At 38.2% G+C, this 23977-nt stretch overlaps 1 protein-coding gene across 1 annotated transcript; it reads left to right on the top strand.

Moving 5' to 3' along the window:
* Positions 1–1601: 1601 nt before the first annotated feature.
* On the top strand, positions 1602–23934 carry LOC132850217 (electrogenic aspartate/glutamate antiporter SLC25A12, mitochondrial-like). Its single transcript, XM_060876525.1, has 18 exons — positions 1602–1690; positions 2210–2263; positions 5080–5225; positions 5713–5828; positions 6059–6198; positions 7206–7352; positions 7700–7838; positions 8958–9051; positions 9952–10036; positions 11329–11407; positions 13390–13548; positions 15719–15771; positions 15992–16072; positions 19248–19388; positions 22459–22597; positions 22850–23008; positions 23151–23241; positions 23322–23934. The coding sequence occupies exons 1-18, from the start codon at positions 1679–1681 to the stop codon at positions 23527–23529; spliced, it is 2043 nt and encodes a 680-aa protein (XP_060732508.1). The 5' UTR covers positions 1602–1678; the 3' UTR covers positions 23530–23934.
* The last annotated feature ends 43 nt before the right edge of the window (positions 23935–23977 follow it).

A 23977-nucleotide genomic window follows, 5' to 3' on the forward strand; every position in this document is an offset into this window, starting at 1 on the left:
ATGCTAGAAAATAAAACCTGGGGAAAAGCTATACACATTCTAATAATAAAAGAATTGCCATTATAGATTTGTGTCAGCTATTATTATTAGTATATTCTAGAAATAGCATTCATAACTATGGATTACTGCTCAATATTAAATCAACAGCAAATCAACTAAACATCAACATCAGCTGAAATTCAATGTATTATTTCTTGATTGTAAAGTCTTTTTTGTTTAATCAATGCCTGTTCACATCAAAGCAATCAGTGTGTAACAACACATGTGCTTTCTGTGGACTCTGATGTTGGTGCTTGATGCTGAATCAATGCTTTTGATGACGAACACAAGAATGTGGATGCAGCATCATTTCTGTATCTGCTGCAGGCCTCATACGACTGAGTATAGAAGAAAGTGCCACTGTGGATTACATTGATGACCTCCATGAATGAACAATGAAGCTAAGAGAAGAAGGTCAACCCAGTCAACAGTGGCATATTTCAGTTCAGACCTAGCAGCAGACCACCTAGATATTTAGAAAAGATTGTTGCATTTGCAAGATATTTGAATACTAGCAATATTACAATTATATAACTATAAATTACATAAATTATCCAGAGCCAGATGTAATTCATAAAGTCTGACTGAACTGTATGAGTGATAAGTATCTCAGAAATATTATTTAAGGTCAGGTTTGGGGATGGCAATTGGAATAGCAAAACCTGCCACCCCTGTGGCCACATTCATGCCAATCAATCAGCACTCAATTAACTTCTGTGGAGATGTGAATAACAGCCTGTCAGTCTTCCCAATGTCCATAATAAAAAAGTATATGATAACTTTGTACCATAAGTGACACCTAAAGCCATTACAAGAAAAAAACTACTTAGAAATAAAAACCGGTTTGATTACCGTATGAATTTACCTTCAAAGAAACTCACAAGTGCACTGTTTCTGTGTTATAGTGACATAAATTAGCCTACAATATTAGAAAAAAATAATTCCATCTAGCACCCAAAGTTCCTTGGTTTAGCATAAACTGTAACTTTCAGAAACATTTCAAAATTAAAAATTATTTAAAAAATAACTATTTCAAAATCTAGTAATGAATGTTTTTCAGCTTTTTACATCTCTATCTTTGAAATGTATAATCATGGGTACAGTCATATAACCATGATTTTCATGGTTTGCATAGTAACACTAGCAAAGCCCTGTTCAAAACCATGATCATACCATCGTGATCATAGTAAAACCATAGTAATACACATTCTTTTTCAACAGCAATAACTCCTGTTGAATATAGAGACTATTTAAAATATTGAATGAATGTATAGTTTTGATAACCTAAAATGGATCAGACATGGAAAGATTGTTTCAGGAACGAGATGTTAATAATTGATTCATATATTATCAATAAATAATTTAATAATTTGACATCTTAAAGTATTTAAGGATTACCTTTCCAGGTAAAGTGGAGCTATAATGGTGCTAGACAAGCAAAAATTGCTGGCTGCTAAATACCCAAGATCAGTCCGATTTAACTGAGACCTTTATTTACCTATGTTTAACATGTCATTTATCATATCTTATATCTAATTGCAAGTTTATCAGTTGGACAAAAACAACAACCCAGTCACAGCACACAGAAGGTGTTGCGCTCAAAGACACGTGGGCGGTGGAAAGGTGACGTCACACCAGCATGGCGACCAAGGTGACTCTGTCAATATTTATGCTTGTGTTAAATACTAACTACTAAATGTTGTTTGTTCTGTTTGTGAGTTTCTGACCTATTATTTTAATACACACGCATGTAATTTGTCTCTTCGCCGGCTGTGTTTTCGAGGCTTTTTCAGCCTGTCCCTACATAGCTGAAAGAACATATATATTTCATTCTCATTAGAAATAAACAAACAAACAAATAAATAAATAAATAAATGAATGAATAACGTTGCATGTGATGTGTTTCTTCTTATCGCTCACTGCTGTTAACATTATTTTCATGCTCATATTATACACAAACTGGTTATTATACTGCTATAGTTCATAAACGTACGACTTTTTTAACTTAACTTTTAACTTTTATGTATTGAATATCTTGTCAATTTTAACTCGTGTAACAATCAGTAATAAGTCACTTGTTGACACTTAGTTATTGTAACCGTACATCATAACTTGATGTAAAAGTGTAAAGATCTTGATGTAGAACTCAGTGATTAAAATGTGTTTGCAGGTGCAGTCTACTAAACGTGCCAATCCAAATGAACTTAAAGAAATATTCCTGAAGGTAAGATTTTAATTTTGAATTATGACGTCATAATCGGAATATTTTCACAGCACGTGCATGAGCTGTACAGATTTCAGGTGAAATTTGTCATCTTCTGATTCAGTGGTGTATCAGAAGATACAGAATACATAAAGAAAAATAAATCAGAATACATTCATGCTCATCTGTGCTGCTCTGCATACCATTAATACCAAATGAACAAATTGAAAAATTAAAGGAAAATCCAATATAAAGAGTAGAATGGTGGTAAGCTTACAGTCCCTAGGTGTGAAAGGTGTGTGTGCATGAGTGTGCATGTGTACGTGCGTGGTGCCCTGTGATCGTTTGTGTAGTCTCTCCTTATCGTGAGTGTGTTGCCTCAGTGGTTCCTGGGATAGCCTCGACTCTGCCCAGGATGAAGAAGTTAAGGATGATGAATTAATTATTATCATAAAGTGTTACTCATTTGTAAGTTGTTGGGACATCATAAGCTACCGCAAATGCTTGAGAGAATCTCAGTGGTGTTTTCATTTTTTGTGCTGGAGAGCCCATAGGTCCAAAATCTCCCAGAGTTGTTCACTTAGGATGAGATCTGCTGACTGTACAGGTCATAGAATGTGATTTACATGATTTTTATACTCATCAATTCATGCAACCTTCATGCTCTGTCTATGGAGGTATTAGCACCCTGGAAGAGATCACTCTTATCAGGATATCTGTTAGAAAATCATTGTATTGGTTTGCAATGAACATTGCCTCTAAGTGGACCTGAATCATGCCAGCAAAATGCATGTCCTGCTGACGTGATCATACCCTCTGAATGGGACACCCCTCTATCACAGGGCATAGTTTTTAAATTTATATATATTTTTTATTAGGCATGTTTTCCTTAAAGTGTGACCTAAAAAAATTTTCAATGATATAAGCTTCCAAAAATTGATAATGAAGATTGTTGAAGAAGGAACTTGAGCCACAACTATAAACAAACCAATTTTATTAATGAGTAAGCCCTTGTTAGAGTAAGCCCTTGTTTGAATAAGATAGTTAATAAAGATTTTATTTTAAAAAGACACACCTATGATTTGCCCAGTGATCTATAGCTCTGTGTATACAAACTAGTCTTCAAGGATGTGTGCCAAAAGTTGGCTGAGGTCCAAGAACTTACGGAAAAGGTCACACACATGCTTGGACTAATTCTGTCTCTTCTCTTCACCCTGGTATCTGCCCTTTCTGGCCTCTTCCCAACCTCTGACATTTATTTCAGCCACATGCAGTCTCAGCAAGGCAATTTAGGCAATGTGCATGCAAACAGGGTGTTTTTGCTGTAGTTTTGACCCTAAGCCGTAAGTTTCTTGTGATTCCATGCTTGGGCTGGTTGTGAATCTGTGACAGTGCAGTAAAGCAGTTATGGCAGCTGATGTTACTTTACACTGTCAGTAGCTAGTTATTGTAAGCACTTCGACAACTCTCAAAAAGAGTGGCTCCCGTTTTAACCTAGCAACATTTTAAAAGCCGCTCACTCTCTCACCACACATCACTGCACAGTTAACCTTGCTCGACAGTGATCAAATCTATAATTGACGGAGCTATGATTTTAATACCACCCTCGTTGCATGAAATAATTAAGTAGCTCTCAGAAATGAAGTCCGCTATAATGTGTAAAGGAGCCACTGAAAGCAAGAGTACTATTTCACTCAGTGCTGACTACGTGCTTGATTTGATGATGAAGTACTCCAGGCTTACCATGGCTGAACTTGTGCTCAATTATATGGTGAAGCTGTTAATAAATTGATTGGAATTAATGCTTTCCCCACAAGCATTAGCTGTAGAGTGTGTTTGTGTGCATATGTGTGTGAGGGAGGGTAAAAGAGACAGAAAGAGATAGTGAGTGTATTGCTTCAGAGCAGGATCTTTAACTATTGCTCTTTAACTTGCAAGTATGTACTGTAAAACTTTACAAAGCAAAATCCAACAAAGTTACAAAGATGTCACCCAGAGTTAGTTAAAGTCTGTTAGACTAGTTTAGTGTATGTGACAGAATTTTCTCCTGCTGACGACATGCTCCGGGAGAGACGGATTGCATAAATATCTGTCGCTTAATTGTATTCTGGAATAATCTATTTTGTAATGATCTTTTTGTAAAGTTCAACAAGTTTTTTGATGTTTCTTGTAATAATATTGCAGAAATCATTATCCTTTTGCACACATAGTTTGTGAGAAGCAAATACGTTCTTTTTTCTTTCTTTCTTTCTTTCTTTCTTTCTTTCTTTCTTTCTTTCTTTCTTTCGGGTTGTATACTTTGAACTCATCAGCTTTCAATGGAATCTATGAATAAGGTGAAATTATTGATATATTTCAGACAGAGTATACACTGGGTTTGCAAAGCAAACCATAAATCAATGACATTGATGTTTGCACAGAGAGAAAAACACTGCTGAAAAGCAGTTTCAGCTTAGAGCAATTACTGTTGTAATGAGGAATAAAATGGTCATATAATAGCAGTGAGAACAGTGATACAAAGGACGGACTGCGGCTGATTTTACATCATCTTACACCGAAGCATTTATAGAGACAGTAAACAAATGTTGTCTGTAGATCATTTAATTTCCTACTACTGTCAGTGTACAGGATGTATTATTATTTTAGGAGATGAAAAAATACTTGTATTTCTGCAGGTTTTACTTTTATCTTTCAGCAAGCAACAGTTTGACTGAGTAACTTTTAAGAAAGAAAGCAAGAAACTGCTCAGCGGAATGGTTTTGTTTACCAGCTTTGATTTTTTAAAGTATTATTAAGATACATATATTATTTTTATTTATGTATATTTTTTTTCACAGCATGCAACTGTGGTGGATAAAGATGGGGAGTATTACATGACTCCTGAAGACTTTGTGCAGAATTATCTGGGTCTCCATACTCAACCTAACCACAATCCCAAAACTGTACAACTCATTGCTGGGGTTGCAGACACCACTAAAGATGGGTAAGGGTTAACAAAGGAACACTATTTTGAGACTGATATTGATGCTTTCAGAAATAAGATTCAAAACACTTAGTAAGTGACATTTTGAATATCATCAATTTAAAGGAAGATTAATAATGATTTATCTCTGCTTTTGAAGTTTTTCAAGTGCATTTGAGGTTCCACCTCTCCTGCCAGGGATTAATGCTTTATGACACTTTAATAGCTTATTGAAACAGCAGCAGTAGTTGGTCCAGCTATTCACCAAGTCATAAATCCTCAGTACAAATGTCTGTGTCTGTGTGAATGTTGAGAACTAAGATAGATTTATTATTTTTATTTATAAATAAAGATTTAGGGCTGCCTGAAGTAAGTGACTTTCTTTTTATAACGGAATTGAATGGGTGATACCGTTTTATTGAATAGATGTCATGCGGTAAAATTCACAGGATTTTGTAACAGTAGTAAATAATAAGTGTTTCAACGCTAACTTTTCTCATCCAAACAGACTGATCTCTTTCCAGGAGTTTATGGCCTTTGAATCAGTGCTATGTGTGCCTGATGCCCTTTTCCTAGTTGCCTTTCAGTTATTTGACAAGACAGGAACTGGGGATATTTCTTTTGGTATGTAATTGCTAGGAAATTCTGAACTTGCTAGTTTAAAGTGACACATGCTTATTAGTCATGAACTTAATAACTGAATTTAATTTTACATTTATGTACAGCTTTGTCTATAAATTACTAAAATAATAAATTCTGTATAAAATGGGAATTATATCATGACTTAAAAATCTGGCTAATATCACTAATGATGAGATTTATTAATAGGAGCTGGGTGTGTTTTTGTGTTGTAGAAAATGTACGAGACATCTTCAGCCAGACTACTGTTCACCATCATATCCCCTTCAGGTGGGACTGTGAGTTTATCCACCTGCACTTCGGACAGGACCTCAAAAAGCACCTCAGCTACTTAGAGTTCACCCAGTTCCTACAGGTGGGGAACACCCATCTTCCAGTCCACACCAACCTGCTCCTAGGAGTTTGTTTTCACTCTGCCATCTTGTGGCTGAAATATCTCCTCATAAATTGTGTACATAAGAACACAAATCCTTATGTATCTTGTTTCTCTGGGAAATGCCCAACACACAGGGAAAAAAATAAGCATGCATATTTCCTAGTACAGTGTATTTCCTTGTACCTTTGGTAAGTTTATGCAATTTAGATAAGCTAGTGTAGGAAGCATGCAGTCTGTTCTTAGTTTTACCTCATTAATAAGAATGTGAGAAGTCAAGCGAAAAGTGCCTGAAAATTCAAATTTAGAACACAGGTGATCCTTCTGTCCATCAGAAACACTGTGTTCCTGAGAGATGAAAGCAGTTAGAGATGGCTGCCGTTTTAGTTGATGGCATGTTGAGTTATGGAAATCAGAGGGGCTGGTAGTATCTGATCAGTTTTGACAGCAGTGCTGACTCCTGGTGCGACCCCCTCCTCCCGCTCTCTCTCCTCCAGCTCATGTGTCTGATTGCAGGCCTGTCCGGCTAAATCACAGCCCCCTGCTCCGGAAACACCTGCCTCCTCTCCAGGGCAGGCAGCACAGGATCAGACTACACCTGATGTGGTTTTCATTAAGCTTACACACACATGTGCACACACACTAAGATGTGGACGCAAAGAAACGCGCAAGAATGCACGCATAGCACAGGGCTTGTTGTAGTCGTCAGACAAACTACAGGTTCTGCGGTTCACAAAATGACTGAGAAACCCTTACTCACTCTGACATAATGACACAGACTCACGATTCTACTGGATTTATTAGTGTAAAAGATAGTTACTCTTTATTTCAAGACAGTATCATTTTTATTGAGTGATGAACTTATGTAGAAGGAACCGTTTGTTTGTTTGTTTTGTGACTGAAGTTTTCTTCACGGTCATTAGTTTTTGTATATAACCCCAAAATGAAAAATATTCTCATTTCCACATATTTGCTCCTATTCTCTGTAGGAGCTGCAGTTGGAGCATGCCCGGCAGGCCTTTGCTATGAAAGACAAGGGGAAAAGTGGAATGATTTCTGCCATAGACTTCAGTGACATCATGTCCACCATCCGCCATCATGTGCTTACCCCATTTGTTGAGGAAAACCTTGTCTCAGTGAGTAGTCAGTGTGTACCACCATGCATGTGATACCAAGTTGTGGTCTAAAGCATTACTTTAAATAACTGACTGTATTGCTTCTTAATTCATTTATCTCTTTAACCTATCTCTGGGAGTCAACCCCCTGGATATGTCCACAATCATATTTATAAAGACTGTGAGGAAGTACATTAAGTGAATGATTATGTGTTCAAATGATATTGTAAGCCGTTTTCTCTCAGTAACTTTGGAAAGACTTTTGACCTGTTTGTGTAGGAAGATCTGGCTGATTCATTGTATTATTAATTATAATTAATTAACACTACTGCATTTAATAAATGGTATATTGGCTCCCTGGTTTGCAGGTCGTGGGAGGAGGCACTACTCACATGGTTAGCTTCTCCTTCTTTAATGCTTTTAACTCTCTCCTCAACAATATGGAGATCATTCGGAAAATCTACAGCACAACATCTGGCACGCGCAAGGACACACTCGTCACCAAAGGTACCTTTCTCACTGAACTCTTTTATATTTTCCAGGAAGTTCAGAATGAGTGAGATAAAATCAATTAGAACTCTGAGACACCATTTCCTGTTTTGTTTGTAAGAATGTTGCTGTGTTCTGCTGGATTAGTGCTGGTCACAAGACAAGCCTTAAAACAGGAATGAAATGTTATTTCAGAATGATAAACGCAATACAACAGCTTAATGCCAGTGTGTACGATTCTGTACATGATCATTCCCAAACCTTTTGTAGCCAGAGTCCTTTATTAACTGTAAAATAATTTCCAGAGACCTCTTCAGCCTTGATATACAGTACTTCATTACTTTAGCATATATTTCAATATTATTTAAGTATATACAGTAATGTTTGTCTATTTCTTGGCACACACAGATCTTATTATTCCTTAGAGTGTTGTTTGTAGGCCTACTTCATTTTGAGATTTTGATGTACGGATTAAATCCATTCTAGTCTAGTGTCCAGTCAAACAGACCAAGAATTATATAAACACTTTACAATAGTGGGGTGAGCTCCTCACTGTTGTAACTTAAATAATAAAAAGTTAAACCTCCTGAGCTTCATGGGGCTTCAAATTGAATTCCACTGAAAATTACTGTTGTTAAATATATCATGCTTATATATTTAAAGTATATAAACTCCAAAATAGCAGACAGACATATAGTATACTGTAGACTTCACTCGACTGTACATACAGTTGTTTGTGTAGACACAGTAATTAGAACATGCTTGATTGATGATGTTCTCCCCTTGTCATATTGCAAGATCTGTGAAGCTCATCCATTACTCATTCTTGTGTCTGACATTTCAGTTTTTGCTCTTTGCTCTTACCAAGCGCTGCTTCTCCGGCCACTAGCAAATAAGCTACACAAGCTAGGGGCAGTTATTCTGTTGTCCTCAAAGGGTGTTATTCTGTTATCCTCAAAGGGTGTTTTATGGCTGATTGTATTCTGTAATAGCTATAGTAATAATTTTTTTATCTACCAGTATTATTAGCAGTAGCACTATTATACTATTATTATATACTATTATTAGTAGCAGCACTAGCAGTAGTGTTATTAGTATTATTGCCATTTACTTGACTCTCCATCGCTTTTTCCCCAGAGGAATTTGTTAATGCTGCCAATAAATTTGGTCAGATCACACCGTTGGAGATAGACATCCTGTATCAACTCTCTGGCCTCCACACTCACTCAGGGTAAACAACATTTAAGCTCAATCTTTCTCTGCACAAATTCAAACACACCTTCTTTAATCTGTCATAAATTCAGAGCACAGTAATATTTATTATAGCAGCTACACTAATTTATCATTTAACAAATATAATTTTCTTACACTTATCATATCACCATGTTGTATTTTTGTTTAATCACTATATGAAAACAGATTTTGCTTCAGCTTGTCTCTCAGATCTTCTATAGCACAAATATATTTGCCCTGAATACAACCTGTGCACTCGATATGGTGTTTTACATGAACGTTGGCAGTATAATATGGCCTTATGGTCTTACCTATCTAACAAATTTCTCAAAAACAGCCTCTGTTGAATTAATCTAATAAATGCCATTAAAACATTACTGCATGGTTTATAGCTTGTAAATTTAGTGTTATTGCCTGTTTTCTGTAACAACGGTGGCTCCAGCCAGTTGATTTATTGGGGAAGAGAGCATGAGGGAGCCAGAAGAATGCCTGCAGCATGTAGTGGAGAGCACTGCATGTGTCTCTTTGGCTCTCTAAAGCAGTCTCACTCTACGTGTGTGTGTGTATCTGTGTGTGTTGCAGGCTCGTGTCCAGCTTTGTTTACCTGTCTGTGTGTATAAGCACGCAGTAACTCGGTGTTACGGCACTGTAAAAAGCTTATGGAAAATGTGACTTCATGCAGCTGGGAGGGATACAGCGCGTTTGGTGTTCTGGCTTCAGTGAAGTGAAGCTTTCCCGGCATCTCATTCTAACCCTTGCTGCTTTGTCTTTCATTCTTTTTACAGTCCGCTGTTATCTTTCTTATTTCCTCTCTCTTTCATTGTGCATATCCGTCTCTTTATGGTTTATCTCATTCAAATGTATGCACATTCATTTCTCCATACTGTGATGTGTGTAGATGGCTGAGCCTGGCTGATATTGAGAGGATAGCTCCTCTGGAAGAAGGCGCTCTGCCTTATCATCTAGCTGAAGTGCAGAGACAGGTAAGGTCCCTCACACCTCCTTGGTTTTCTCACTGTTCTCTCTCTGGATGCAGATTGAGAGCACACTTTAATCTCTGAGCCTTTTTGCTGGGTAATAACATAACCACGTTCTTATTACACTGAAATTACACATGCTCTCTCCATAATAGAATTAGAAGGACGATGGTTTCTTCTTTGTGATCCTGCATTATGTAAAACTAATTGGACAGAACATTATCCACAATTTCCCCCCAGTAAAAGCTTGTCACCTCTGCACAGATACATGCATCACAAACACACACCCACCCTCCACACACACACACACACAGAGAGACACACGCACACTGACATCTGAGAGTCTTTAATAGGTGCCTTTCTGCAGCCTGGGTTTTCTGAAGCCTCATTGTGTGAAGATCCCGAAGCAAGGTCTGTTTTGTCTAAAAGTTTGGAAAAGAGAGAGTGATGGAGAAAGCAAACGAGGCAGACAAAACATAATCAGAGAATCAGTGAAAAGACAAGAAAAAGAAGCAGTGAGATGGAGAGCATTAGTGACATGGTGGGAGTTTACCTGAGGGTGTGTCTGGAGGCCTAATCTAGTCAGTGCTGTGGTCTCTGCCTTCACTGCTGGAGGTCTGGAACAGCATACTGGGAACATGTACACACACAAACACACACACACATTTGTGGCGTTCTCAGGCCTCCTTGGGTGGAAGTTGGGGTAATTGCACAAGCTCCTTTGATCAGAGTGCAGCCTCATTAGCATTCTGCCCTACAGTAAAAACAGCTGTGCAGAGAGAGAGAGAGAGAGAGAGAGAGAGTGAGAGAGAGAGTGTATGACAGAGAGACATAGACTCCTCATAAGTATGCAAACACACTTTTGTAACTCATGTAGATGCTTATCAGTGCCCTGAACTTTTCACAGGAATAATCATCTCCATTGTATCATGGTGGAGAAAGTGAGGCAGCCTGATATCTAGAAAGTCCTGCTTTGGGTGATAAGTTAAAGATCAGCTAATCGTCGTACTGTAAGCAATTTTATTACTTCAGAATTTTTGGAAGTAATCTTAACCATCTACAGACAGAACTCTATCTTCACATAAATAAGAGTGGGAAACGAGGAGGGTAAGATGCAAGGCGCCTACAGCACATTCCACATCTTTCCTCTCCTGTCAACTGCTCTATAGCACTCTTCTGTCTGCACAGTATCTGGTTGGCGATAGTTTTATAAAGCTCAATTCATTCATCCCCTCTCACCAGTCTTGCTCAGTGTTTTATTCTCCCTCTTCTACTATCCTTCTGTCTTTTTGCTGCAGCATACAGACATTTCGAGGCCGGTCTGGCTCCAGGCTGCTGAGTCTGCGTACCGCTTCACTCTCGGTTCCATTGCGGGAGGTGAGTGACGTCCAAGCTCCGCTGGCTGAGGAGTAACTTGAGATGGCAAGACTGACATATAGGGAGGCCCCAGGGCTTGTTATTGTCCCATGGAGAGAGAGAGAGAGAGAGAGAGAGAGAGAGAGAGATCCATGGCTCCAGGCTGTCTTTGGAGGCCTGAGTTCCGGAGTGACACAAATCTTCCGGTATTGTGATGGAATCTCAGAATAATTACCAAGAAGGAACTGATACAAGGAGACCACTGACAAAATGACACGCACACACACACACGCATGTATGCATACACACACTCATACACATGAACACAATGGACTTCACATGCAGGCTTGTGAGTTTTGAAAGGACCACACTGTCTGTTGGCAGAAATGCAGTCATTTAGTTGCACTTATGCTGCTAATGCTTTAGATCAACAGCTTATGAAGTTAACATTATGATGGAGATAAATGTTAAACTGTGACATCAGTTAGAATCAATGATCATATATCCTTGCCTGAAATGTCACTTCCAAACCTGACAAGTGTGTCTCTTAAGGTCATGGTGTATTACACAGTGCCTAAATATTATAGTTAATCACAAAAAGATTAAAAAGTAATGCAAAAAGACACAATTTGAATAACACAAGCAATTATGTAGTGAAATATGCTTTTGAAAATATTATACAATAAAATCCTGTTAGAGTGAAGGACTAGAAACAATATTTGGAGTAATAGTTGTTCGTATTTTTTAATGCCTTCTGTTTCCGTTATTCTGCAGTTTTCTGAGGAAATCAGCAGGCAGGGTTTTCTACACAATCTGTAGAATTTACACAAATTTATGGTTTTTACCTGGTTATCAAACCTAATTAATATGTTCTGTGTTAACCAGGCAAGTTTATTTTTATATTAAACTTAGTATAGATTAGAGTATATGCGAAAACCTGGGAGAACATTTCTGTAAAATGCTCATTTAAAAAATGAATTTTTTAAATGCTCCTAGGTTTTTATTATATGTGAGTGTGAAGAATCACAAAAAAGTTACATGTAGATAAAATGGAGTTCTGCGAATATTGTAGTGGGGTTAACTGCAAAAGATCTAAGGCACCTTCTACCTGTCTACAGGTAGAAAACCTTTTCTCTCCTGGTGTGTTTTTTCCCTCTCACACTCCCTCTGCATATTTTAGAGACGCAGACGTTACTTTGATGTCGAGACAAGACATGACAAGCTTTTGAGGCTGAGAGAGGCATTTATGGCAACCTGCTGCCTAGCTGACACCGCACACACACACACACACACACACACACACACACACACACACTCACACACATACAAACACATACAAACACACAGCATAATGCATGCACGCAGCACATTTTCACAGCTTCCAAACTCTCACACATGCACATATGTCAGACACAGATCCTGACCAACGCTAACTCATACATCCACTGACATACGTACACATTCATATCCTTCTCCCACACATGCTTTCTAATGCTCACAAGATTGAATAAACACACAGATACAAAAAGGCTGTGTGGGAACTGGAAGTTCCCACAGGCACACAGCATAGTGTATGGACTCAGTCTGAGCCTAATGACTGTTTTCTGCATGTACAGTTTATTCAGGCATCTTTAGCATGGAGAAAGGAAACACCAAACCAGGGTGAATAAATTGGAAAGTAAAAGGTCAATTCAGGTAGATTTTTTTTTTATATGCTTCATGTTTGTGTGGTTTAGGAGTTAAAGCCAAGGATTTAATACATTGTTTGTTTTTGTGTTGTGTTTTACTTGCTGCTGGGACAAAATTGTTAGGAGAATATGGAAAGTGTGATGTCTTAGGGACGTAACATGCACAGAGACAGAATTGAGTGTAAACAATATATAGACACAAACACAGATGCCAAAAGCTCCGGTGTATATATATTTGTGTGAGTTTCATTCATACCATTGATAGTAAATGTGTTTGTAAAATTAGGTTGGATAATTTCATGTGCTCTCTTACAGCCACGGGTGCCACAGCGGTGTACCCCATTGATCTGGTGAAGACACGTATGCAGAACCAGAGATCCACTGGCTCCTTTGTGGGAGAGCTCATGTATAAGAACAGCTTCGATTGTGCCAAAAAGGTGCTCCGATACGAGGGATTCTTTGGTTTCTACCGAGGTACAACTTTCCACCATGACAAGACATCTTCAAAAGAGAGTAGAAATGATACGCTTGTGCTAATAGTCACCTGATTCAGAGTGTTAGCCGATAAACCCATTGTGCCAGGCCAGAAGGTGGAGTGAAGTTATCTCTGTTTATACTAGATTACCATTCACTGTGTACAGCGTCACTGACATGTGTGGCCCTACACAAGTTAATACCAAAGCACATAGCTTTAGTGCTTTAGTGGTTGATACAACATTGAATGGTTACTAAATAAAGAAAAGACTTGCCAAACAACACAAATAATGCCCCAGGATTATATACCGTTTCAGCCAGTGCAGACACTTTTATAGAACACCATTCTGTCAAATATTGACATCTAGATTGGGATGAATTTCTGAAATAGCTAATAAAAATGTCAGACCTTAAAACTGAGTCTGTTAAAGGCAGCTTAAAGGCATTAAAATCTGAACGCAGAGATTTATTTTAGCTAGTTAATTGTGCAGTTCTAACACAGAAAATGGATGCCACTGAGTTGTGGAATAAAGGTCTGTCCTATAGTGACTGCTTTGTAATGGAATTAAACCCCTGAGGCCTGTGTGTCTGGAGAAGTCAGACAGCAAAAGAGATTTGCCAGAACTAGTGCAGCAGCTTCCCACAGTCGACTAATCCAATGTAGATGTTGCTTGTCCACACCTTGTGCAAAAAAAATGGCATCATAGTCAGCGAGGGAGTCCAAGACTGCCATCTGCTGCTGCTTTTGACATTGCAACCTTTATTCATCTGATTCTGTATCTCTAGCTCCTGGTCTCTCTGCTGGCATCATGTCCTATCTGTTCACACTCTTATTTTATCCCCCATCCTTCCTGTTTTCTCTCTCTCTGTCTATTGTTGTGTGTCATAGAGATAGCTAGACTGGCTGGTCTGTATGCTGGCAGTGTGCCATGTTGTCCACTCACTCAGCATTGCCCTCAGTCTGTATCATACTGGCTGACAGAGGGTTACACACACACACAAAGTCGGCAGAGCTTTATCAGAGCAGCTGACTGAGATCTACTGAAACGGCTCTCTCAAGTCCGTCTCCCTTTTTTGCACGCACACAGACACACAGACAGTTTGCTTCTGTTCTCTGTTCTGCACACTGCCATCAGCCAACAGCTGTCAAATGCTCCAAAATGTTTCCTCAAATTTTATCTTGTTTGTTTGAATGGTCGTTTGTTAGCTGTTTTATTCAGAGCAGATCTATGAATAGATGTGCAGTTATGGGGGAGAAGATGTTTTTAGTCCTGCTAGCTGTAACGTTTAGTTATGAGCATGGTTTTAATACGTATTTGAAGAACAGTGCCAAACTGAATTCTCGAATCTGTGTGAAAGTGTGAAAGTGTGATTCATTTACTTACTTATCTGCAAGGCAAATCACAGCTTTATGTTTGTACTTTCTTTTTATAACATTTTGTTTCTATAGTAACATCTTAAACATGGTGTTATATTGTGGAGGCTCCACATTTTATTTATTAATTTTTTGGCTTTTTGGCCCGACCACCACCACCACCACCTTCTATGTTTAGAGGACCACTGATGATTTGTTAGTTGGACTTAGTTGACAGTGTAATGAGGTCCTATACAGATATGGAATGCAAACTAATAGAAATATTAAAAAGAACATCTCTAAGATGTGCAAAAGAAAGAAAACAAAACTCTAATAAGTGATAAGTGAAATACAGATGTAAAACAAATTAAACAAATGCAATTGTTCATATTGTGAAATGTTCTTTAAAAAGCTACAGAAAACTCTTCAGGACAGAAAGCTTTACCGGTTTTTGGTAATGTTGTATTTTTTTAAACTGCAATAGAGAGATAAAATAAAAAGAGCCAAGTGAGGGACTGGCTGCTTCTAGTTGTTTTAAGTGATAACAGGATCTAACTTGCTTTACAGATGCAAACACTAGCCGTAAGAATAACCATATAAAAATGACTTCTTGTTCTTTAATAAATAAAAACTTGTTAGCTTTGGCACACTGCTGTGGTGAAAGAGGAATACAAAGTCATTATTTTCATATAACAGCATGCCCTGTCGTGTTTTATTCCATGCAGGTTGTGAATGATGTAATGCATTTCTGTCAGCTGTATTTAAATCCAGCATGTAACATATTACATTTCTGTGTGTGTGTTCTCTCCCCTGCAGGTCTGTTACCACAGCTGATCGGAGTGGCTCCTGAGAAGGCTATCAAACTCACTGCAAGTCATTAAACTGTCCACATCTAATCATTCTTAAGCATTGTCTGCTCTTATGCACAGTCGTAGCACACCCAAGGTTTAATTTTATGAAGTGCAAATGAAACACATGTCCTGGTGTTTTTATTACAGGGATTGTGAATAGTTTTGTAAAAAATCAACAGCAGAATGATAGACTTATCTCTTATGCTGGCCATCACATGACTGACTGCCTGCTTTGTAGGTCAATGACTTTGTGAGGGATAAATTCACTGATAAAGATGACACCATTCCACTGGCTGCAGAAGTGCTGGCAGGAGGCTGTGTGAGTACACGAGTGTCTGCACACACATCAGGTTGTATATCTGTTTGTCTGTAGATCACTGTGAGGGTGTGTGTGTGTTAGGAGAATGTAAGTACTTGGTTTATAAGTGTGTGTGGTGATGGTGCCTGACTGTGTGTGTGTGTGTGTGTGAGTGTGTGTGTGTGGTGCCAGTACTCAGCTGAAAGAGCTCTTGTCCCTCACGTTAAGCAGGTCTGAGTGAGGCAGCTGCTCTCCTCTCTGCACTCGGCTTATAATTGATTCTGATGTGGTGGACGTCAAAAGCGCTGTTTCTTCAACTCAAGCGTTATGCCTGATTTTCCTGTTCCATTTTACTGAATATTTACGCTTGTAAATGAATAAATGGTGAGCTTCGAACAAGGACGAAAACAGTGAAAAAAAAACACCCGAGAGCTAATTGAAAACTCTAGGGGTTTGTGATTTCTTTCTCCTTCAAGGAAACTTTCTGACAGATGTGAAGCTACAATTATATGCTTAAAAATGATAATGTCCTAAGCGATTTTTTTTTCTCTCCATAATTTGCCTCTCAGAGAGTGAGTGACTTGTGGCTGTTATTGAACCATCATCAGGGCTTGTACCGAGCCTCTGGTCTATTCTAGCCACTCTTCCTCTGCACCCTGAACCCACTAATTGACCACAATCTGAAAAATGATGCTTGAGTTTGAGCGCACTATTTTTACCCAGTGCTATAATTTAGCACACACTGGCATTACCAGTGGGATTTAGCGGATGGGGATACGGCAGTGCCTGATCTGTATAATGAGTCCTGGTGACAGAGACCAGGCTAGCCGGATAGAGGAGAGAATTGAAGACTGGAGCTGGACAAAAAGGGTCAGGTCCGGGAGGTTGCAACCCCTGTCAGGGACTAATTGGGGGAAGATGCCCTGGAGGACTGTGGCTAAAACTGTGTGGAGCTCGATCTTATTGAGTTTGACAGCAGCATACATACCTGTGGCCCTCTCAGCCTCAGGCTTGGTGGAACAGCCAACATGCAGACGAGACGAGCACGCGTTTATGACGTCTCACCAAGTACAATGGAAACCTCTGCTTTGGGCCACTGCAAGACTTCTGCATGAGCACAGAAATCTTACAGTGTAGAATAAGTTGAATGTTGAATGGGTTGTCGTAGCATTGTTGTTCTACTATCAGTCTTTATATTATCATACTGTCTACACTTTTAAAGACTTAAAATTTAATTTGCAGCAAATTTTATCTGGCCAATTAACTCCCATGTAAACAGCTAATTGTTTTGTATCTTCCATTGCAAGTATGTACATCTTCTGTAAGTGTTTAAAAAAAAGCTTTAAGGCAAAAACTGGTTGAATATGGTTTTAATGCATAAACAAAAATTTTTTTTTAGTGAAATCTTTTTAAGTGAAACCCGGAATCTGGAATATAGCTGAATGACTCATTTTTAGACCAAACAAAAATAGACTAAACTAAGACAAAAGTGTGATATTGGTTTTACAGATAATTTAGCATTATTTCAGAAATTAAAAAAACAAAAAAAAACAAATTAATATTTAATCATGATCTTGTATTGAGATATATTAAACAAAAGTGCGAAATATTACATAAAAAATGTAAAAAAAACATAAAAAATTTGACACATGATTAACAAGAACCTAAAAAGCTTAATATATGGAATCATGGAAATTAGTAACTAAGATAATGTAATACCTGTAATACTTAAATGTTGCAATATAATTTCAAATGATGACATTTTTATAGATTTCTCAATTCTGAAAGTATGAATTATTGTTTATAAAAGCAGCCATGACAGTATTTTCAGCTGTATCGTTTCTATAACCACTCATGTACTGGACACTTTATGTAATCTAAGGCTAATAAAAATGTTATTTAACATTTAAGAAAGGTGTATAATTATTAAAATGGGGAAATTTCTGCAAGGAGATTTTTATTTGACATTTATGGAAGGAGTCTTGGGTGTCAGAGCTTTGTAATATTTAGTTTTCTGACATGGCAGAGTGTTCAGGTCAGGAGTTTAGACTTCACAGTTTCTTGGTAAAATGACAAGTTGTGTTTTTGAAACATTAACAGAGAGAAGAAAAGAGAATCCAGTGAAGGAACTACAACATAACCTAGAACAGGAACTTATGGATGTTCCAAAACATTAACTGTTAAAACATTCATCTAATAACTGGTTAAAAAGTAAGACATGCTCCTTAATAAATTACAAATTGTAATAGTTTGCAAATTGCTTTGTTTTTTAAGCAGATTAGTTTCTTATAATAGCATGTTTTATTCCTTATTTAAGGACCTGCGGTTATGTCTGAATTTAAGACAACTCGGGGAATTATCTGGGATTAACATGAATGCAAATGCTACATATATACCTATATAATGGTTAGAATAATTAGAGAGAGAAGCAGATGCCTTTACTGTTTTGATCATGATGAACCATCTCTGTGCTTTTAAAAGAAGCTTTTCGGATGTTTACAGAATCGACTTCGACCCCGGGTGTCACCCCCAGCCCTGATTAGGCTCTAGAGGGGTGATAGATGCTCCAGAGTCAGAGGGCGTAAAGCCTGAGGCTGTCCCCACTCAGAACGAATTGTCCCATGGGAGGAGAAGGGGAGGCTGAGGAGTGTGTGTGTGGAGAGTGATGGAGACAGGGATGAGGAGGATGAGGGGGTGGAGCTGCAGCCTTGAGGCTAGGCCAGAGAGGGAGACAGCACTGGTGCTAGGGTCATGGTGGCTAGGCTCCGTCTAACACCAACGCTGCTCTGACATGACCCCTGGATTTCTACTGTGAATGGACACCAGTGTATTTGTGCCGACATGGAGACTACACTCACTTAAAGAAAGCCTTGTTTTAGAGTTTATGTAGCTAATTTAGAAGTGCTTACTGGGAGGAGAATGCTGATGTGACAAAAATTGGAGGCCAGACTGTCAACCTCAAGTGGCGTCATATCTGATAGGACCCCGGATTCCTCAGAAAAATAAACTTCCTAGTTGCAGCTCTCAGCATGACTACATAAACTTATATTATCAGTCAGGCAGAAGTAATGATCAGAATTATTAGTTATCCACACAATAGGTAGATATATCACATTAATAAGTGGAGCTCTACGGACACTGAGAGTTTATACAACATGTTTGTATATTCATGTTCATATCTACATATCTTTTACAGGCCGGAGGCTCTCAGGTGATCTTCACCAACCCTCTGGAGATAGTGAAGATCCGTCTGCAGGTGGCAGGTGAGATCACCACCGGACCACGTGTCAGTGCTCTTAATGTGATGCGAGACCTCGGATTGTTTGGACTCTACAAGGTGAGCTGTGTAGTAGTGTTGAGCCATATTGTGAGTTATTATATACATCATATTAATGACACTTGGCCATCGGTAATGCAGGGGAAAATAAATAAATAAATAAATAAAATTCTTATGGGTTTATAAGTTTTGTACAAATAAAAATAATCTTTATGTACAGTATTTAACCAGATAGGCAATATGTACATCTAAACATCTAATATAATCATATATATATATATATATATATATATATATATATATATATATATATATATATATATAACAAAAACCGTTAGTCAGGACATTTTAGTTATGTCAGTTTACAAAAATACACACATGCACACATACAAACTCAATCATATAATTGTTTACTATTATTATTTCCAAATGTAATAAAAATAAAAAATTCTGTATGCAGGAGAACTTGTTCCTAAGTACTTCCTACATGTGTCTGTTTATTAATCTCAGTCAATTGTGAATAAACACATTAATTCCACTTAGAGCCGCCCTCAAATTTCTGATATACTCTTTATTTCTCAGTATTCATGCTGTTAAAATGCTCCAAAAAGACCTCAGTTCTCAAATGCCAGATACAACTTGCAAGTCTTGCATGACTGGAAAGATCTAATTGATTTTGGAAAGCATGCTCTATGTGTAATACTCAGCTAGTGAGGTGCTGTACATAGCCAGTAAAACCATGATTTATTCATTACTTGGTTACTTGTTTTCGTGCTTCGTTATTTAATATTTAATTCATTTTTTTTTGTTCCTTAACTATTCTTAACACCAGCCCTCTAATGTATTACATTTTAAAAGCTGTACTTTAACTTTTCACCATCGGCATTGAATTGGGCAGTTTTTTGGACAAGTTTGTAAATCTTCTTTTTCATTCCTGTGTTTTAAAACCTTTTTATGTCAGTTTCAGGTTTTATAAAACATCATTTGTGCCTCATTTTTAGCGTAAGATAATATCCATGGATATTACAATCAAATATAGGAACACAAACGTTCATAAATAATGCTCCAAGACCTGATTTGCTAGAAAGACCAGAGAGCAGTTGCAGTGATTGGTGTGGTTTATCTGCACACACACCGCAGGAAGGGAGATGATGTGTGTTTGCATAATCAGTGGCTAATGATGACCAGCTGTAAGCATGCTAGAGCTGGTCATAGTGCCAATCTTATCATTTCTATTAAAATGTTAGAGTCTCCAGTGTCTTTGTCACTCACGCACACAGAGACACTTGGATGTAGACAAGAACACACACAGGTTTTTCTTGTAGCCAGTATTCAACACTAAAGGAGGTGGAAAGATTGTGCTGCTGGTGCTCTCCAAGTTCCTGTGGCTTTTGCCTTAGATCTCCAGGAGCATTCTCATATGCCATATTCTAATGAGGAGCAGACAATGTGTAGCTTTGTAAAATGTGAACACGCCTACCTCGTCTTCTCTGCATGAAAAGACGCAAACACAAGCTATTTGTGCTCAAACTGTGCCTGAGTCAGAGCGCCTCCAGCTTGTGGATGTGATGGCGCATGAGAGATGTCTATTGTGCTTTATGTGGGTGTGTGAGAGACTGAGACTGTGTTTACCTGTGTTAAGTGTTTTTGCATTTTGCCTCATGTCACTGTTTTTCTTTTATTTTTAATCAGCAGCTTGGTTTTGGTTAGCCCTGGATCTCACTGATTTCTAAGTGAATTTTCATTCAAAATGACTAATGATGAGCAAAGCCGAACCCAGCTTCGGGACGTATTTGAAGCTTTTTTCAGTGTTTTTAGATGTAGAAACCAAAATGGACAAAGACAAAGGCTAAAGTGATACATTTGCTTTGTTTCTTACATTTATTTACCTTCAATAAAACTTTGTCAGTTAAATTGAAACTAGGTAAACCGGATCATTTCAATTCTAGATTAAAACTAACTTTTGTCTGCAATATCACCTTTGGGAAGCAGAGACTTAAAATTTCCCAGAGCTGTAATTGGTCAAAACGTTGAAACATATCATAAAGGAAGTTTGTTTTTCCTTCCTTTCTTTCTTTCTTTTTTTTTCTTTAAATGTATTAGAGTCGATACAAACTGCCAGTAAAGCCAACTTCATCTAAGCTATCCGTTACTGGAGTCCTTTAATTTACCCAAGTAATAAAGTTATCTGTGCAGTCCTCTCTCAGACCTTGACTACTGTCGAAAAGCACTAAAAGTAATGTTTTTCCTGTTTCATCCCATCTGACTTTACTCTGCATTAAGTTACAAACCATTCATTTTTAGTTTCAGGCAATTCTCGATTCTGATTGTTAAGCAGTGGTTGATTAATCTTCCATAATGCCAGCTCAGACACTAGTGCAGGCTGCATGATGCATCACAGATTTATATTAATACACTCATTCAGATGTTTACCTGATCATTTCTATATTACCAGTAAATTCACAAGGATTTCTGTGCTGGATACTCACATAAAAGGGTTAAAATGTAAATATTTGTGGAAAGAGTCTTCAGTGTCAGAGATTTGTAACAGTAAAAGTTATATTATATATATAGAAATGTTTTTTATTTTATTTTCTATATATACATAAAATGTAATAAGTTCTGACTGATTTCTATAACTGAATGAGAAATGCTATATCCTCCATGCAATCATTTTCAATGATGATCCCCAATGATATAAATACTGTGTGATTAAAGAAAATTACTATGTTGTGCTTCCATCAGTGAGCGCAATGTGGGCCTGTGCAAAAAAATTGGGTCGCATAAGCAGAACCATTCTTTAAGTGAGCTTGAGCTTAAGAGAATTTTTATTCTCTCCATTAGCATGCTTTATTTTATGTTTTCCATGCCACTACCACTCCATGCCACTTTGTAGCTGTCCCATAACTTTCACATCACCATTTGCTGTCTTTCTATGTTGATCATTGGCGCAGGAGTCGAACCAAAAAATCAAATGTGTCACGCTGCAAGAACTTTATCATTGTTGTCACTAAATCAGCTGAACAAAGAGATATTTTATGAAGTGATTTATCAAATAAATAGAATCACTGAACTTTCCCATACATGAAGTTGGTATTATACTGTAATCACTGTGAATGTTTGGTTGTAGGGAGCAAAGGCCTGCTTCCTGAGAGACATTCCTTTCTCTGCCATCTACTTCCCTGTGTATGCTCATGCCAAGACAGAGCTAGCTGATGAGGAGGGCAGACTGGGGGCAATGCAGCTCCTCTTCGCAGGAGCCATCGCAGGTGCAGGCACACATCATCATCTTAAATATGTGTGAGGGCCAGTGACTGGTAAAACTGAAGGAAATGCTCAAACAGCTTCAGTTACTCACCAGAGGTTTGAAGCTATACATTTGAAGTGCAGCGCTAGTTCTGAATTTTTTTTGGTACTGTTCGTGATTGTTATGCAGGGTAGGAAATTCAGACCAGGTACCCCAGTTCTGTATTATGGTTTATTTTCAGTGTATTGTGGATAACTGAACATGTCTTGTTTAGGTGTCCCTGCTGCCTCTCTGGTGACTCCTGCTGATGTGATCAAAACACGTCTGCAGGTGGCAGCCCGCGCAGGCCAGACCACATACAGTGGTGTGATCGACTGCTTTAGGAAAATTCACAGAGAAGAGGGCTTCAAAGCATTTTGGAAAGGAGCAGGAGGTATGTAACACACATGGACCACGCATACAGCAGTGAAATGAGAGGGTTCATGACTGTGGAATGAGGCACACACTGACTCGTATAAATGCACTTTGAAGTCAGGTACCTGTGTGTAGTCATGCAGCTTTCATTCTCCTCTCAGCACGTGTGTGTAGGTCCTCCCCTCAGTTTGGTGTTACACTGGTCACTTATGAGCTCTTACAGAGATGGTTTTACGTCGACTTTGGGGGACAGTAAGTGCTGCATTCACCTTTATTTAATAATAATTGTTTGGTTTCTGTTTATTAAACGTACTGTACTTGTTTCTGAGCAGCCGCCCTGCGGGATCAGAGCCGACGCCGAAGTCGCGCATCTCAGAGCTTCCTCCGCTGAATGCAGAGCACATTGGAGGTTACAGATTGGCTGCCGCTACATTTGCAGGTGTAGAAAGCAAGTTTGGTTTGCACCTCCCCAAGTTCAAATCATCAGACACTGTTACAGTAAAGGTAGCTCCATCACCACCTCCTGCTGTGGCTTCGTAGAGCTTCGAGCAGAGACAAGATCAACAATCAGGTGCCTATGACATTCAGTTTGGGTCTTTGGCATCTTCATCCAAACTCCGTCCATGCCATGCAGACCCAGTGACACTCCTCTGCACTTCAACAACAAAAGTTGTGATTTTCCATCTTCCTGCATGAATATTTATTACTCTCATTTATTTATTACTCCCTGTGTGGCTTGCATAAGTGTTCAGGCATGCAACATAGCCAATGATAAAGTGTGTAACTTGGAACCGCTGCTGTAATCAAAGTGGAGGGATGTACTTACTTCTACTGGAAATTCTGATAGGGTGTAATTTAGTTCATACTGAAATCAAGAACAGTGTGTGGAAAAACATTATGCATTTAATGTGTTTTGCTGAAATAAAATGTAACGGTTTATTTTAATCTTTTACACAGTTCTGATACAAGTTGGAGATTGCTTAACACT

Source organism: Tachysurus vachellii, chromosome 8 (genome assembly GCF_030014155.1).
Source record: "Tachysurus vachellii isolate PV-2020 chromosome 8, HZAU_Pvac_v1, whole genome shotgun sequence".
NCBI lineage: Eukaryota > Metazoa > Chordata > Actinopteri > Siluriformes > Bagridae > Tachysurus > Tachysurus vachellii.